This window comes from Gigantopelta aegis, chromosome 9 (genome assembly GCF_016097555.1).
Source record: "Gigantopelta aegis isolate Gae_Host chromosome 9, Gae_host_genome, whole genome shotgun sequence".
Lineage (NCBI taxonomy): Eukaryota > Metazoa > Mollusca > Gastropoda > Neomphalida > Peltospiridae > Gigantopelta > Gigantopelta aegis.
In genome coordinates, this window is record NC_054707.1 from 11,497,993 (window position 1) to 11,513,110 (window position 15,118).

A 15,118-nucleotide genomic window follows, 5' to 3' on the forward strand; every position below is an offset into this window, starting at 1 on the left:
AACACCAAACGAAACGCGAAATTATGTTTTTGCAGTAACATTCTATTTTGTTGTTGTTTATTGTTTGTTTTATTTGGTGTGTTGTTTGTTTGTTTTGTATTTTTTGTTTGGTTTTGTGGTTTTTTTGGGGGGGTTGTCAAAGAAAGTATTAGTATATATTGAGATTCGGGAGATAGTTGATATACTGTGAATTCTTCTGAACTCATGCTTAAAAACGTTAATGTCCGGGCTCAAGACTAGTAAATTCTCTTTGGCAAAATCTCCAAAGTCCGTGTTTATACAACTTTAAAAGTCCAGACTGAAGACTTAAGCGATTAAATTGTCCATTCTAATTCCAAATGCATTCAGTGTTCAAGCATGTTCTCTCTGGGTCCTGCCTCTGACCACGAAAAAGATTGCGCCCACTGCGCAAGAGTAATTTTTCTAGACAAACAATATGCTAGTTAGTGAGCTCCGTGGTCTAGTGAATAAGCTGCTAAACACAATCAAGCACATCATCTGTCACAGATCAGCAAGAAATGAGATAAAATTCAAAGGAGAGAAAAGAAAGTAGCCAGTGTAATAAACAAAAAACACACACAACCTCCCCCCCAAAAAAAATAAAATAAAATAATAATAATAATAATAATAAATAATACAATAAAATTAATTAATTAATTAATTAATTAAAAAATAAATAAATAATAAATAAATAAATAAAATAAATAAATAAATATATAATGATAATAATAATTAATAAAATAAAACAATAAAACAATAAACAAATAGCAAATTGTCTATGCGATACTTCATTAAACCAGTGTGTCTAAATTCTGCACGTGGACATATTGCTAAAATCCCATTGTTTCATTTGTAATTATTTATATATATACATGTATATGCATTTATTTAAAGGGACTGTCCTGTGTTTGCAGCCATTGTAAGATGTTTCGGACTAACCGGTCCTTTTCGGCTACTAAAATGACATATTAAATGTATTTTCTTGTTTAGAATACCAGCGTCCGCATATCTAATGTGTTCGTTGTCGTGTGCTAATGTTTGCAGAAATCATTGTTCATTTTCTTCAGGATATATATTTTTTTCGTACGAACGAAATTATTGCAACGTACAATCTGGTCTGGGCTACTATAAACATTAGGACGACAAAAAACACGTTGTTTATACAGATACTGATATTCTAAACAAGAAAATATCTTTAATATGTAAGTTTAGTCATAAAAATGGATCAGTTCGTTATATAATAAACGTGTTACAATGGCAGAAAACTCAGGACTGTCCCTTTTTGGTAAAACCTGTTGACGACAAGAAAAGGACTTACAATCCTCGGCTCCATCGCCAGACGATTCCTCTCTCTCGTAACGAACGACCCTCACCTTCTTCTCCTTGTTCTTCCACTCTGCACGTGTCAGGTGCAAATAGATAGATGGAGAATAACTGGTTAATGTCTTAAGATATCGGAAGCATCCTACGAACGTTAGAATGGTTAATACCGCGAAGCTCCGCCGAGCAGCTTTCACCATTCGACCGGAGCAGGGTAAAGCCAATATTTTAATAGAGAAACCTGTCATTTTATTTATCTTGCAATGCTATATATATTATATTTTGAAAAAGTAATAAAATTAACCATTTTATTTCACAACTTTACCGTTTTCTGGCGTAGTAGGCCCACACGTGTTAAATGCCTTATTTGCTTACAATATCTATACACCAACATAAATAGGTTTTAAACAATCATTTATTATTTTTATTTTTAAAACAAAAATTGTTTCCGAAACGTTTCTAAAAAATAAAAATCATCAACAGGAAATAAAACATCAGTAACATTTAACAATATACCATTTCTTTGCTGATTATAACTCGTGTAGAAGTAGCTCCGTCCCAAAACGTTACATTTTGGTCAGTGACCGAAAATATAGACATTTATATCTATTCATCATATCTTGATACTATGTAATAATATTATAGTAATTGTAGGGATATAAAACTATAAACATCCTTTCACATTACAGACACCAATTTAATATTGCCAATGCAGGTAAATAGTTCACCTTCAGACATTTACAGTTTATTTGTCTTTAGTGACTTTTAAGAAATATTCTGAAAATGTAGATGGTCTGTTTTACTGTTATTCTGTGAAATATGGTGACTTTCTTTGTTAAGCAAAGGATTATGAAATACTCAAATACATACTGATGTACCGTAATGATTTACAGAGCTTTATTACAGTAAGATATTTTTTCAAAATATCAACATCTGGTCGCTTGCAAAATGAATGAATGAATGAATGGATGGATGAATCAATCAATCAAATAATCAATCAATCAATCAAAAAAATGAACCAACCAATTAATTAATGAGAGAGAAATGAAATGTTATATTTAACGACGCACTCAACACATTTTATTTACGGTTATATGGCGTCAGACATATGGTTAAGGACCACACAGATACTGGGGGGGGGGGGGGGGGATGCTGTCGACATGTACGCTATTAAAGTGACACTCTAGTTTTTAAACACTAAGGCATAATTCTCACTATCAGAGCAATCCACATTACTCCTATTGTATTGTTTACATTATCCATTTCTCTACATCACAAGTGTTTCTGGTCATCCTGGTGTTTCTAATACATTTTTCTGAAATGTAACTGTTATGGAGTCAAGTTATAGTCTATTTTAAAGAATATTTCCCTCTTTCAACGTCACAAACCTTTTATTCACTTTGTTGTAAATTTATCCAAATGTGTTACAGGTGTGTAGATTAACTAAACTGCGTGTCCCTTTTCGTAGGTTGAAAATAGGATCTGCGACTTTAATAGATAAAATAACGGTAAACGTTGATATAATATGTAGAAAACCTGACAATAAAATTGGCTAGATGGCCGAATGAAAGAAAATGGACATGTAGGTATGATCAGACAGATTAAAGCAGGACAGGATAAAAAAAAAAATATATATATATAAAAGAAAATACTGTTCAATAATATTAAACAATGCCAAAATATGGACATCAGCTAATAGTGTACAATGAACTAAACGAGTCGTACCTAAATTTCCGTTTTCTGTGATTTTGAATTCTTGAACTGAAAAACAAGACATGTCAAACGATCAAAGCTGGTGGTCCGTTAGATCGCACGTCTTAATCACAGCACCAAGATGAACGAGTCATTTACCAACAGATATGTGCAAAAAAAACCCACAAACAAACAAAACAAAACAAACAACAACACACAAACAAACAAACAAACCTGTCAAATATACGTCACATAACCAAATATCTCATTTGTATGCTATATAGAGAATAATACATGAGTGGCCGTTAGATACCATTTATCTTACAATGTATCTAACGGGCGAAAGGTAGTTTGATACGTTTTAAACAACGAGTTGTAAGATAAATGGTATCTAACGGACAAGAATGTATTATCAAAAACCAGATTTTAAGCCAGTTTTAACATTTTTTTCGACTAAAAGTTATTTAAAGCCCTTGTACTTGTAGCTAACTTACGCGTCACATAAAAATGATTGTCAGGTTAACTATACGTCACAATGTAATCGATTTTGATCGTGCTGTTTTGTCATTGGATGTATGGTATTGGTGACCTGGTCATCACCTATAAGCAGCCAGTCGTATGTCTTGAAATTGTTAACACAGGCATGTCTGTAAACATGTATGTATGATCAAAAATAACGAATGATGTGTTCACCAATGGGTGTGTAAGAAACAGATTTGACTACGCTAGGAATAAATTATATTTGATCTATACTACCAAGTGTTCCCTCGCTCCTTTCTATCAGTATATTTATCACTATTAAATACAATGCGCCATGTAAACGGTAGGATTAGGAATTTTTTTATTCTCACATATAAACGTATCTATGTAATATTAAACAGTTAGAAGATTAATACACAACACGGAAACTGTTTTAAAATACCTCGATCATCCCCGTCGTCAATATTGGCGTCCATTTGTTTCATTAACTCTGCGAGAAAAACAAAACAAAAGAGAATAGACGAGAGACAAAGTAAATAAAGGTGTTTGAGAGAGACGTTAGTGGTAGTGCCTTATAATAAACTCTCACTCTCATAGCGCAAGGTCAACCCAGAACATACAGTAGTAAATGAAATGTTTTGTGAATTCAGTTCTTTTCTTTGATTACTGCGATGCTTGAGTTTTAAACACTGGTCAGAGTTTGCTGCCATTGTAAGATGTTCCTCGTTCAAACACTTGATAATTCTGACACAAAGTCTTCAGAGGGCACCGTCTGCAATTTCCTATTAGTAGCAAGCAATCTCTTATATGTGCTTTCAAACACAGGGCAGCACATACCATATCCTTTGACATATCAGCAGTACGGCACTTGTGACTATTGGCGCAAACCTAATGGATCCATACATTGCTGTTTGTTTAGAATACACCTATATATGTTCCTCGCCGTCCCGTTGTTAGCAGCCCAGACTGGATTTTACCTTCCAAATAATTGCGCACACGTGTACGAACAGATATATGATTATTACAAAATAAAAGAAGTGTCTATCTGCACAAAACGGAGGATTTACAATATTTAGGTGAGTTAGTTTTTGCATTTTCAGGTCATCTTGACCGTCAAGTTTAAGATAGCCGTTGTCCACCGTATTTAAAATAAGAATATGTTGGAGTCCTCAAACTAATAGGTTTAGAATAATGAACGAGGTATCTATTTACACCAAACAGGGAATTCATAACCATTTTGGTGTGCTCCTTTTGCAAATTGAGGTCATTGTGACCTGGAAATCAACATGGAGAGCGTGGCAGCTGTATTAAAACTGCGCTATGTATTTCAAAATAATTTTATGTACGCTAGAACTACAAATTAAATGGACAAAAGTTCATAATGTATGATTGGTCATAATTAAGACCAAGTCTCTTCATTTTTCAAAACGAGGTTTTCATCACCTGGTTTCACCTTAATAAATTAAATAAACTCGTGGCAAAAGTCCATGGCGTCACAAAATGGTCTCCAATCAACTGTAGTTTGTAAATTGTGAAAATGTACGACTCCTGTGGACATACCATAATATTGCAGATCGTTTCATAATGTCTATGAATGACCAATATATAATTTCTTGAAAACAATTTGATCGTTTCTTTATTACTGCCAAACATATACCTCATGTACTACACGCACAGAAACCTTTTTCCTGTGAGCATACATCATGTGTAGAGTTAGCAACAAAACAGTTCCACATTATATGTTGTTAGTCAGGGGGCCAATTCCAGAAAAGGCCTTTATAAAAGGTTAAAAGCAAACAACTGGTATAAGGTGATAGCTACACATTCCTCTTTAAAATCAATCTGGTTGGTATGTTGAAAAATCATGGTTGTCAGCGTCTAACATTTTGGTTTATCAGAAATCATTTGTTTCATATTGGCCTCATAACTATGTGTAGAGATCGAAAAGAAATTCAAATTTGATTAGCATTACCTTTCTCGTTAAAGTCTTCGTCGACTACACTTGGCAACAGCTTGACTGCTGAAAACAAATAGCATGATAAGAGTTATTTAACTGGCGTGCACGTGTTTGGTATAGTGTAGGTTACACACCACCATTAATTCCTCCACGCATGTCAATGCAAATACTGCCTGAGAATAAATAGTGTCAAATGTAGCATGATATCACAATGAATGAGTGACCACCACGTTCTGAAGAAAAAGAAAAAGTTTGTTTTGTTTAACGATAACACTAGAGCACATTGATTAATTAATCATTAGCTATTGGATGTCAAACATTTGGTCATTCTGGCATGTAGTCATCAGAGGAAACCCGCTATATTTTTCTGTTAGCAGCAAGGGATCTTTTATAACATTTTCCCAGACAGAAAAGCACATACCACGGCTTTTAAACAGTTGTGAGGAAAAACCCAAGCAGTTCAATGGATCCACCGAGGTTGTTCGATCCTGCGACGCAAGCACCTTGGGCGAGCACTTAACTGACTGAACTAGATCCCGACCCCATCACTTTTTGACGATAAAATCGATACAGGTTGATCACAAACTGTTTTAGTTATCCACCCATAAATCGGACCACCGTATCATTTAGCTCCTCCATTTCGCTTTTCAACCAGTGCACCACAACTGGTCAAAGGTCGTGGTATGTGCTTTCCTGTCGGTGGAATAGTGCATATAAAAGATCCCTTGCTGCATTAAGAAAAATGTAGCGGGTGTCCTTTGATGGACTACGTGTCACAATTACCAAATGTTTGACATCCAATATCCGATGATTAATTAATCAATGTGCTCTGGTGGTGTCTTTAAACAAAACAAACTTTAACTTTTTACAAATAATGCCACGTCTCCCATTGGCGAGCTATAAGACGTGGCAAAATATTTTTATCTGGCCAATAAATTTCAGTAATTTATTATGAACTAGTATTAGTGTACTAGCCTCTGTCGTGCTTGAAACTCGTGAAATAGGATGACAATTCATTGTGCAGAACTTGGGTAGTCAAATATGTTTCCTCTACTCTCTGAAACGAATGGCTTAAAGCACCCCATATTAAAATTTTATTTTAAGGGTGAGGTGAGGGGTGTATACGTTGATTGAAAGGTTGTAGCAGTTTTAGCCACATGTTACTATTGTTGTCTGTGGGAATTTATTTGGTGGTGCACACCCTTTAGACCCCGATATTCGTGTGGCTAAGACAACTTACTGTCAAACTGCATGCAGATTGGTTAAGTAGATTCTAATGCCGGTCTCCGTAAACTGCAGCATACAACCATAAATAAAATATGTTGAGTGTGTCGTTAAATAAAAACATTTCCGTAAACTGCACTGTAATTTTATAAACACTAACACTAAAAAAAAATTCCCCCCATTATGGCAGAAAACTTAGTGTTCCAAGTCCTTTAGATGACTATAACGACGTGGCTGTGGGCCCATACTTGCCCGGGATCCATTTTATTTCATTCCAGTTTATTTTCGTGCTTATATCCAATTAAGGTTCAAGCACGCTGTCCTGGGCACACACCTCAGCTATCTGGGCTGTCTGTCCAGGATAGTGGGTTAGTTGTTAATTGTTAGTAGTTACCGAGAGAGAAGAGGGTGCAGTGGTCTTGCACCTACCCATTGAGTCGTTAAAACTCGCTCTGGGTGGGAGCCGGTTCTGGGCTGCGAACCCTGTACCTACCAGCCTTATGTCCGATGGGTTAACCACAGCGCCACCGAGGCCGGTTTCCGGGATCCACGATCTATATCCGTTGACTCTTTTGGTCAACCGGTGCCCCAGTAAAAGTGGCCCTGTTCGATTGTGATTTTACTCACCAGCGGAATCTGACTTCCACACCGACACAAAGGGCTCGTCATTACCGGCGCCGCAAGTGCCCAACTTGACGTCCTCACACGGGTAGTTGCAGTGTATGTGTCGCATCACCTTGATGGTGTCCAGTCGCGTGTCACAGCCGCAGAAATCACTACAATTCAAAACATGGGGGCAGGAATGTTTTATTACGACTGAGTGGAATGTTTTGTTACGACTGAGGGGAATGTTTTATTACATTTGAAAGGAATGTTTTATTACATCTGACAGGAACGTTTTATTACAGCTGAGAGGAATGTTTTATTACATCTGAAAGGAATGTTTTATTACAGCTGAGAGGAATTTTTTATTACATCTGACAGGAATTTTTTATTATAGCTGAGAGGAATGTTTTATTACAGCTGAGAGGAATGTTTTATTACATCTGACAGGAATGTTTTATTACAGCTGAGAGGAATGTTTTATTACAACTGACAGGAATGTTTTATTACAGCTGAGAGGAATTTTTTATTACGATAACAGGAACGTTTTGTTACAGCTGACAGGAATGGTTTATTACGACTGAGAGTAATGTTTTATTACAGCTAACAGGAATGTTTGATTTAGAATATGTTTTACTCTTCAAGAAGGCCTTTGCAAGCATGTGACCTCTATAAACAGGTAACAATGTAACAGAAATGCTGTTTACGGAATGCCCATTATATAGATGTGGTCGTTATACAAGATTTTTTTCAACGTCCACCTGTTTGTACGGGACCTACCCATTGTACAGAGCGGCGTAGACGTAGCCCGCCTTGGCGCAGTGGTTGATGCAGCTGGTGGCCACGAAGCGCTCGACGAGGCGTGTGGCGCCGCTGAACGCAGAGTTGTCCTGCAGTGGCGCCATCGCCATGTCCTCGTCCAGGGGGAGCAGTTTGTAACAGCCGAGGTATACTGAGGAAAACAGAAATGTAAAAGGAAAGCAGACGACAGGAAATAACAGTTTAAATGTTTATTATTTTAAATTAATCGTTGGGGGGGTGTGGGGGGGGGGGGTGGTAGAAAGAAAAGAAAAACAATGTTTTAACGACACCCCAGCACATATTCAGTCTATGTTTTAGAGGAGAAAACAGGCTGCGACCACATGTACATCGGCTATTGTTTCTAATAACCAAATGGTTTACTACATTGAGTTTTCCTCCGAAATGAAGACGGGATTTGAAAGTTCCGTATTGCTGCACTAAATGGAAAAGGAAGCAATCCAATATGGCAGCCGATGCAAATCGATCCCGCGACCCATCGCACCTGAGTATAGGCAAAAGATGGGGGGAGAGAGGGTGGCAGAGCGTATTTTGGCATCGTTAGTTTGACAGGTGGGGAGCATGTCATGTTACATGGTCCCACCACCCACCCACCCCCGCTCTTCCGATTCCTAAGCTTATTTCTGAGTCGGGTACTGACCTTGACCTTGTACTCTAGTTACGTGTCCATATCCTATTAAAGGTCCGAACATGTCCATCGCATGTCCAATCTCTGACATGGCCAACGGCTGGACTTGAGACAGAGGGGTATTTAATTTAATGTGACAATTCGGATTATTAAATTTTTAAAAAGTGGGCAAGGGGAGTGGAGGGTCCTTCCTTCCTTCAAATGCACTGTCAACCAGACATTTGTAAAGTTGGCCACTACTCTTTTAACCATGCTTAAAGGAACATTCCCGAGTTTGCTGCATTGTAAGATGTTTCCGACTAATAAAATGTTTCAACGATTAAACTTACATATTATTAAAAAAAAATTATAGAATATCAGGGTCTATATATTCAATGTGTTTCTGGTCGTCATAATATTTGTAAGAAGCCCAAACTGGCTTTTGTCTTCAAATAATTTCGTACGTACAAAAAAATATATATATATATTTTAGGAAATAAAATTAAATTTAACCTAGTACAAATATTAAAACAATCAGAAACACGTTTAACATACAGCCACTAATATTTTATGCAGAAAACTATATTTGATATGTAATTACAATCGTTAAAACATCTCTGTTAGTCGATAACATCTTAAAAATTGCAGCAAAATCAGGGATGTCCCTTCAAAAGAAAACAAAACTACTTAGTGTGTTATTATTTTATGATTGCTTTTACTGAATAACCAAAATCAAACTTAGCAGCAATGTTATATTTTATAATAAACACATATTAAATTGAGTTTTACTTATAGGGTTAGTACAATGTGCTTTTAAATATTTTAGAATTTTAAATGTTTGGTCAGATCCTGTAAATTTTAACCTCTGTATACATATATTTATATTACATGATTTATATACAGCATGTGACACTATAATAAAATTCTTCTTCTTCTTCTTCTTCTTCTCCTCCTTTTGTAAAGTTTACTGCTGGTTATAATGTGAAAATCGGGCCACAACGAATAATCGGGTTATTAGCATACTTTCCCCTCGACGCCATGCTATGCAATTAAGTGGGTTTGGCTGACTCACTTTTCATATGGCGTTTGTCAGTCATTTGGTACACAGCCAGTCGCATCTCGCCTCCACAGGGCACATTGGGGAACGGTCGCGTCCTGCACGGGGCAGTACACCCGCTCTCCCTTCGCAGGTGACCCACGGTATTCGAACAGCCGCAGTGAGTCCTGGGGGAGCAAAGAAAAAGAATGTTTGTTTAAACGACACGTCGGCACATTTCTAAATCTGAACGACAAAACCGTATTTTGTTATTAAAATTGTGTATCTGCATAACGCAGAGCCGAAAGGACTTGTTTTTAGCCAAATTCATAATTGCTTCCATGATCCGCTATAAGGTGCTCGTCCTTAAGAGGATCGCTACTCCCTTAGGAGATCCGAAAAAGTATCTTTCATCCCTCTTGGACTGCCTGTAGGACTGCCACTCCCAAGACTAGCTTAGAAGGAAGGAATTAAATGGTTTATTTAACGACGCACTCAACACATTTTGTTTACGGTTATATGGCGTCAGAAATATAGTTACGGACCACACAGATATTGAGGGAGGAAACCCGCTGTCGCCACTTCATGGGCTACTCTTTTCGATTTGCAGCAAGGGATCTTTTATATGCACAATCCCATAGACAGCTTAGAAAGCCCCAATTATGCATAGGATAGAACTAAACTAGGGCTAATCTTGGTGTCTAACATATAAACAATACACTATCATCACATAGGACACTCCTACGTGCTAACCCATTAACAGCACAGTACATACCACGGCATTTGATGATTCAGTCGAGGGCCACTAGATGGGATGGAAAAGCATCAAAAGTTCGTTTATAATAAGGAATGATCCACGGAACATACGACAACCTGTCGATTTATAAATATTGGAGATTTCAGCCTTACTGGAAGTCTAAATATTGGAGATTTTAGTCTTACTAGAAATCTAAATATTAAAGATATCAGCCTTACTGGAAGTCTACATATTAGAGATTTCAGCCTTATTAAAAGTCTAAATATTAGAGATTTCAGTTTAACTAGGAGGACTAATCTGCATATAAGAATGAGGTCCACGCCCATCTAGTAAACTGTGTTCTATTTAGTCTCTGAACGTACCTATCAAGGGCGACGTAGTAGTAGTTGTGCGAGGTGCACTCCAGCAGACACACGGACAGGGTGAGCCGCGGCATCCCCGAGTACTTGTTGTTGAACAGCCTGGGCACGGACGACGACCCGCTCACCTCCTTCTCGAAACAACCAATGTACTCTACAAGTAGCAGCAGACAGGATGGGGGGTCAGGCATGAAGTACCTAGACGAGCGGTTATACGTCCTACCCCAACATACCCCATCCACACTCAGCTCTACCCCGTGTCCATATAACAGTTGGAAAATGTATTTGTTTGTTTTGTTTAACGACACAACCAGAGCACATTGGTTAACTAATCATCGGCTATTGAATGTCAAACAATCGGTAATTATGACACGTAGTCATCAGACGAAACCCGCCACATTTTTCTAATGCAGTATGAGATCTTTTATACGCACTTTCCCAAAGACAGGAAAGCACATACCACGGCCTTTGACCAGTTGTGGTGCACTAGCTGGACTTTTGGAATGATGCGACTCTAGATAAGGTTCTTTAAAGTGTTAAGAAAGTCACGTTGTATTTTTTTTTTTTGTGTGGAACTTTCGGCTTTTGTATGTGTTGGGGCACACTCGTCTCCACTTCATTTGTACATCACTTTTGGAAAGGTTCGATTCTAACAGGTTATTTAAGTGTTGAGGAATTGGTGGGTTTTTGGGGTAAAATTTTCGACATTTGAGGATGTTGGCTTCACTTGCCTACCACAGCTGGAAAGATTCGCTTCTAGATAAGGTCATTTAATGTCCCGCAATTCACGTTTTTGGTAGAATGTTTGGCTTTTGTAGGGGTTTATGGTCTAATGAATAACATGCTTATGATGTTTTGCAAATGGCTTTTCGATAACAGTTATCATTCAATAAATGTCTTTAGAAATTACAGACCGCCTACCCAGACCTATGATGTGTTCTGTGTACAATGAATCCCACGTGTGATCCAAAACAGTTACTTTTTTCGTACTATATAAATAAACTTTTTTTAAAACTGTGTTGGCCCGTTCCACTAATAAATTGACGCGAGTAGTTTCTTGAGAAATACCCTATTTGTTTATGAGGGTAGTGAAAGAACGTACTTTTAAAACATTTAGTTTTCCACAAAATGTTAACTTATGCACTCTCATGAACAACCAAAATGACAAGTGATAGATGGATGCATGCATGAGTGCATCGATGGAAGGATGCATGGGTGCGTCGATGGATGGAGGAATGAAAGGATGACAAACTGCGTGTGTTTGAGGAGAATACTCACTGTAATAGGAACTAGTTGTAACGTTAAACAGTAAGACAAGCACTACAGGTATTGCTGAAAGTAAAATAACAGGAATCCATTAAGTAAACAACAATGTCTGCTTTGTATAATGATTGTTTGAACCGGTGATTTTTAGTGATAACATTTTGAAAACAAATTAGCATTTGAAGGTACGTGTAATAACACATTTTCATCTGTAACATCAATCGGACTAAATCATTTTTGAATGATGTTGTTTTGGTAACTGATATTTCCGTTAATGGCCAAATAATTGGTAGTTTGTGGGTGGGGCGGAAGAAAAGGAAATGTTATTTCACGACGCACTCAACAAATTTTATTTACGGTTATATGGCGTCAGACATATGGTTAAGGACCATACAGATATTGAGACAGGAAACCCGCTTTCGCCACTTCATGGGCTACTCTTTTCGATTAGCAGCAAGGGATCTTTTATATGCACCATACCACAGACAGGATAGTACATACCAAAGCCTTTGTTACACCAGGTGTCTAGCACTGGCTCGAACGAGAAATAGCCCAATGGGTCCACCGATGGGGATCAATCAAGCGAACGCTTTACCACTGGGCAATGTCCCGTCCCCGGGGTTGGGCGGGGTTCTAACGCTCCCCAAATAGCCTTGTTATTTTGTGAACATACATTCAATCTTATTGTATGTGTCCTCAAACACTACATTGTTCAATCTCAACATACGCGTGCTGATACATTTTGAAATAACAAACTTACCTGGGCGCATAGCTCACACCATTCAACTCTCACTCCAAGAGAATTTAAACAGTGGTCTATAGAATACTCAACCATGACGGTTTCTCGTGCAGTGAACGTTTTAACCTAAACACAAATAAAATGATTTAAAAACATCACAAACACCATGCGCATTTCAACAGTCAAAACTAAATCTTGCATCTAATAGGGAAACAAATGACATCAGTGTTCATGATAAAACAAAACAGAGCTCGTTTTCATAGATTCTTTAAAAACAAAAACACTTTCAGGATCGTTTTCATAGATACTTTAAAAACAAAAACACTTTCAGGATCGTTTTCATAGATACTTTAAAAACAAAAACACTTTCGGGCTCTCCCAGTTAAGCATTTGAAAGAAAAAATACACATCTGGGACGGGTTGAGCACTCACCCGAGGTGCTTGCGTCGCACGATCGAACTACCTCGGTGGATCCATTCAACTGATTGGGGTTTTTTCCCGTTCCAACCAGTGCACTACAACAGGTCAAAGGCCGTGGTATATGTGCTTTCCTGTCTATGGGAAAGTGCATATAAAAGATCCCCTGCTGCTACTGGAAAAATATAGCTGGTGTCCTCTCATGACAAGGTGTTAGACATCCAATAGCCGATAATTAATTAAGCAATGTGCTCTAGTGGTGTCGTTAAACAAAACATTTTGGACCTAATTCACAAACTCTCTTAAGGTCAATTCACACTTTGATTGCCGACCTCAACTGGATTATAATTACGAAAATAGCTGAAATGAATGAATTAATTAATAAGTACATGTATACGATTGTATGGGGGTGGGGGTTAAATGGCAGTTGCACCCCTAGACATATTCGAAAAAGTGCTCCTTTTGGTATAGAAATGCTCGTTTTGTTTACCGGGGTGTGTGTGTGTGTGTGTGTGTGTGTGTACCTGTATTACTGTGCCCTGGTAGGTTTAGACTACCTATGACCCTGGGGTATTGTCATCATTGGTTTTACGTATACACTCTTTTCAAAACTGGGCTCTTAACACTTTAGGTCTGCATTCCTCCTACATTGAATAACACGTTTTGTTGTAACTTTACTACTTTAGTTTCTTGTTTTAATATATATAGAATAACATTATTCATTATTGTACATCATGGGTGTGTCCAGATGTTTATTATGTATATAGGAAACGCGGAAACCCAAGACAGTATTTTGATGAGAACGTTTGTTGTGCGCTAGGATTTTATGATTTTAGGCACTAAATTATCAGAATGTTTAGCCAGAGATCGACTGATCACGAATAAAACATTTCACAAGTTTCCAACAACAAAACTCAGGCGGTCTGATTTAGCCTACGGGGAATTTAGATTTACGGTCCTGTAGAAATGCGGGCACAATCTCTAGTGCAGAGGGCACAGTCCCAAGTAGAATTTCAGGCTGGGGTCTGTCAGTCAGTAATTTCAGCTATTTTATCACTAATTTGGTCATATTACGAATGCGCCTCAGTTGCAGAATTATACTAGTAGGTACCCATAATGTTGTGTGTGTAGCTGTCTTGGGTATTTTCCGTGAAACAAACCCATATATATACCATAAAATAGATAAGATAAACTTTATTGCATATAAACATTCCACATATGGAACTGGATGCCCATTTCCACTGCACAAGGTCTTTTGGCACAAAAAGTGACAGGATTTCAATAGAAACTGTAGTCTTTTACCTTAGTCATACTATGTTATAACAGCGATATGTACATGGAAGCATACTCAATAAGCTACTGATTGATATTCAAATACGTTTTTAAAATGTTTCTTTTATTTCAGACTTAGATTAAAGGATTAATTAGAAATAGGACTATGTTTAAAATTAATTTTAATTTAAACGAGAAGCTAGTGAAGGATATTAACAGATATAACCATTTACCTTCGAAATATGTCAGCAGTTTACGTTGATATTGAGTCGGGTTGTGGATTTTCCACTCCTAATTAAACATATATTTTTACTTCCGTATAGTGACGTCATTAAAACGATACGCCTGTATTTATGACGTCATCAGACATATTGAGAAGAAATATCAGCATAGCGATGATTTTTCATCAGTGTGTCGAAAGGTGGAAAGGTGTACACAATTATGCAATCCGGGGAGCCATTTAATTTTTGTCGACAATTGTTGGGGGGTTGTTGTTGTTGTTGTTGTTTTGGAGGGGATGTTGTTGTTGTTGTTGTTTGGGGTTGTTTGTTTGGGTTTTTTTTTTTTTTTTTT

The 15,118-nt window shown here is 37.4% G+C and overlaps 1 protein-coding gene across 2 annotated transcripts in view; it reads right to left on the reverse strand.

The window, feature by feature from the left end:
- LOC121382136 (protein PIF-like) overlaps positions 1-14,873 on the reverse strand; it is a 28,560-nt gene extending 13,687 nt beyond the window's left edge. For both annotated transcript variants that reach the window (XM_041511642.1, XM_041511641.1), the window contains exons 1-11: positions 14,779-14,873; positions 12,878-12,982; positions 12,133-12,186; positions 10,858-11,008; positions 9,775-9,926; positions 8,057-8,228; positions 7,301-7,449; positions 5,465-5,512; positions 3,935-3,982; positions 3,046-3,081; positions 1,319-1,396 (exon numbers count right to left, since the gene is read on the reverse strand). In XM_041511642.1, the coding sequence (XP_041367576.1) occupies positions 1,319-1,396; positions 3,046-3,081; positions 3,935-3,982; positions 5,465-5,512; positions 7,301-7,449; positions 8,057-8,228; positions 9,775-9,926; positions 10,858-11,008; positions 12,133-12,186; positions 12,878-12,887 (898 nt within the window). In that variant the 5' untranslated portion in view covers positions 12,888-12,982; positions 14,779-14,873. The remainder of the gene's footprint in view (positions 1-1,318; positions 1,397-3,045; positions 3,082-3,934; positions 3,983-5,464; positions 5,513-7,300; positions 7,450-8,056; positions 8,229-9,774; positions 9,927-10,857; positions 11,009-12,132; positions 12,187-12,877; positions 12,983-14,778) is intronic.
- Between the last annotated feature and the right edge of the window lie 245 nt (positions 14,874-15,118).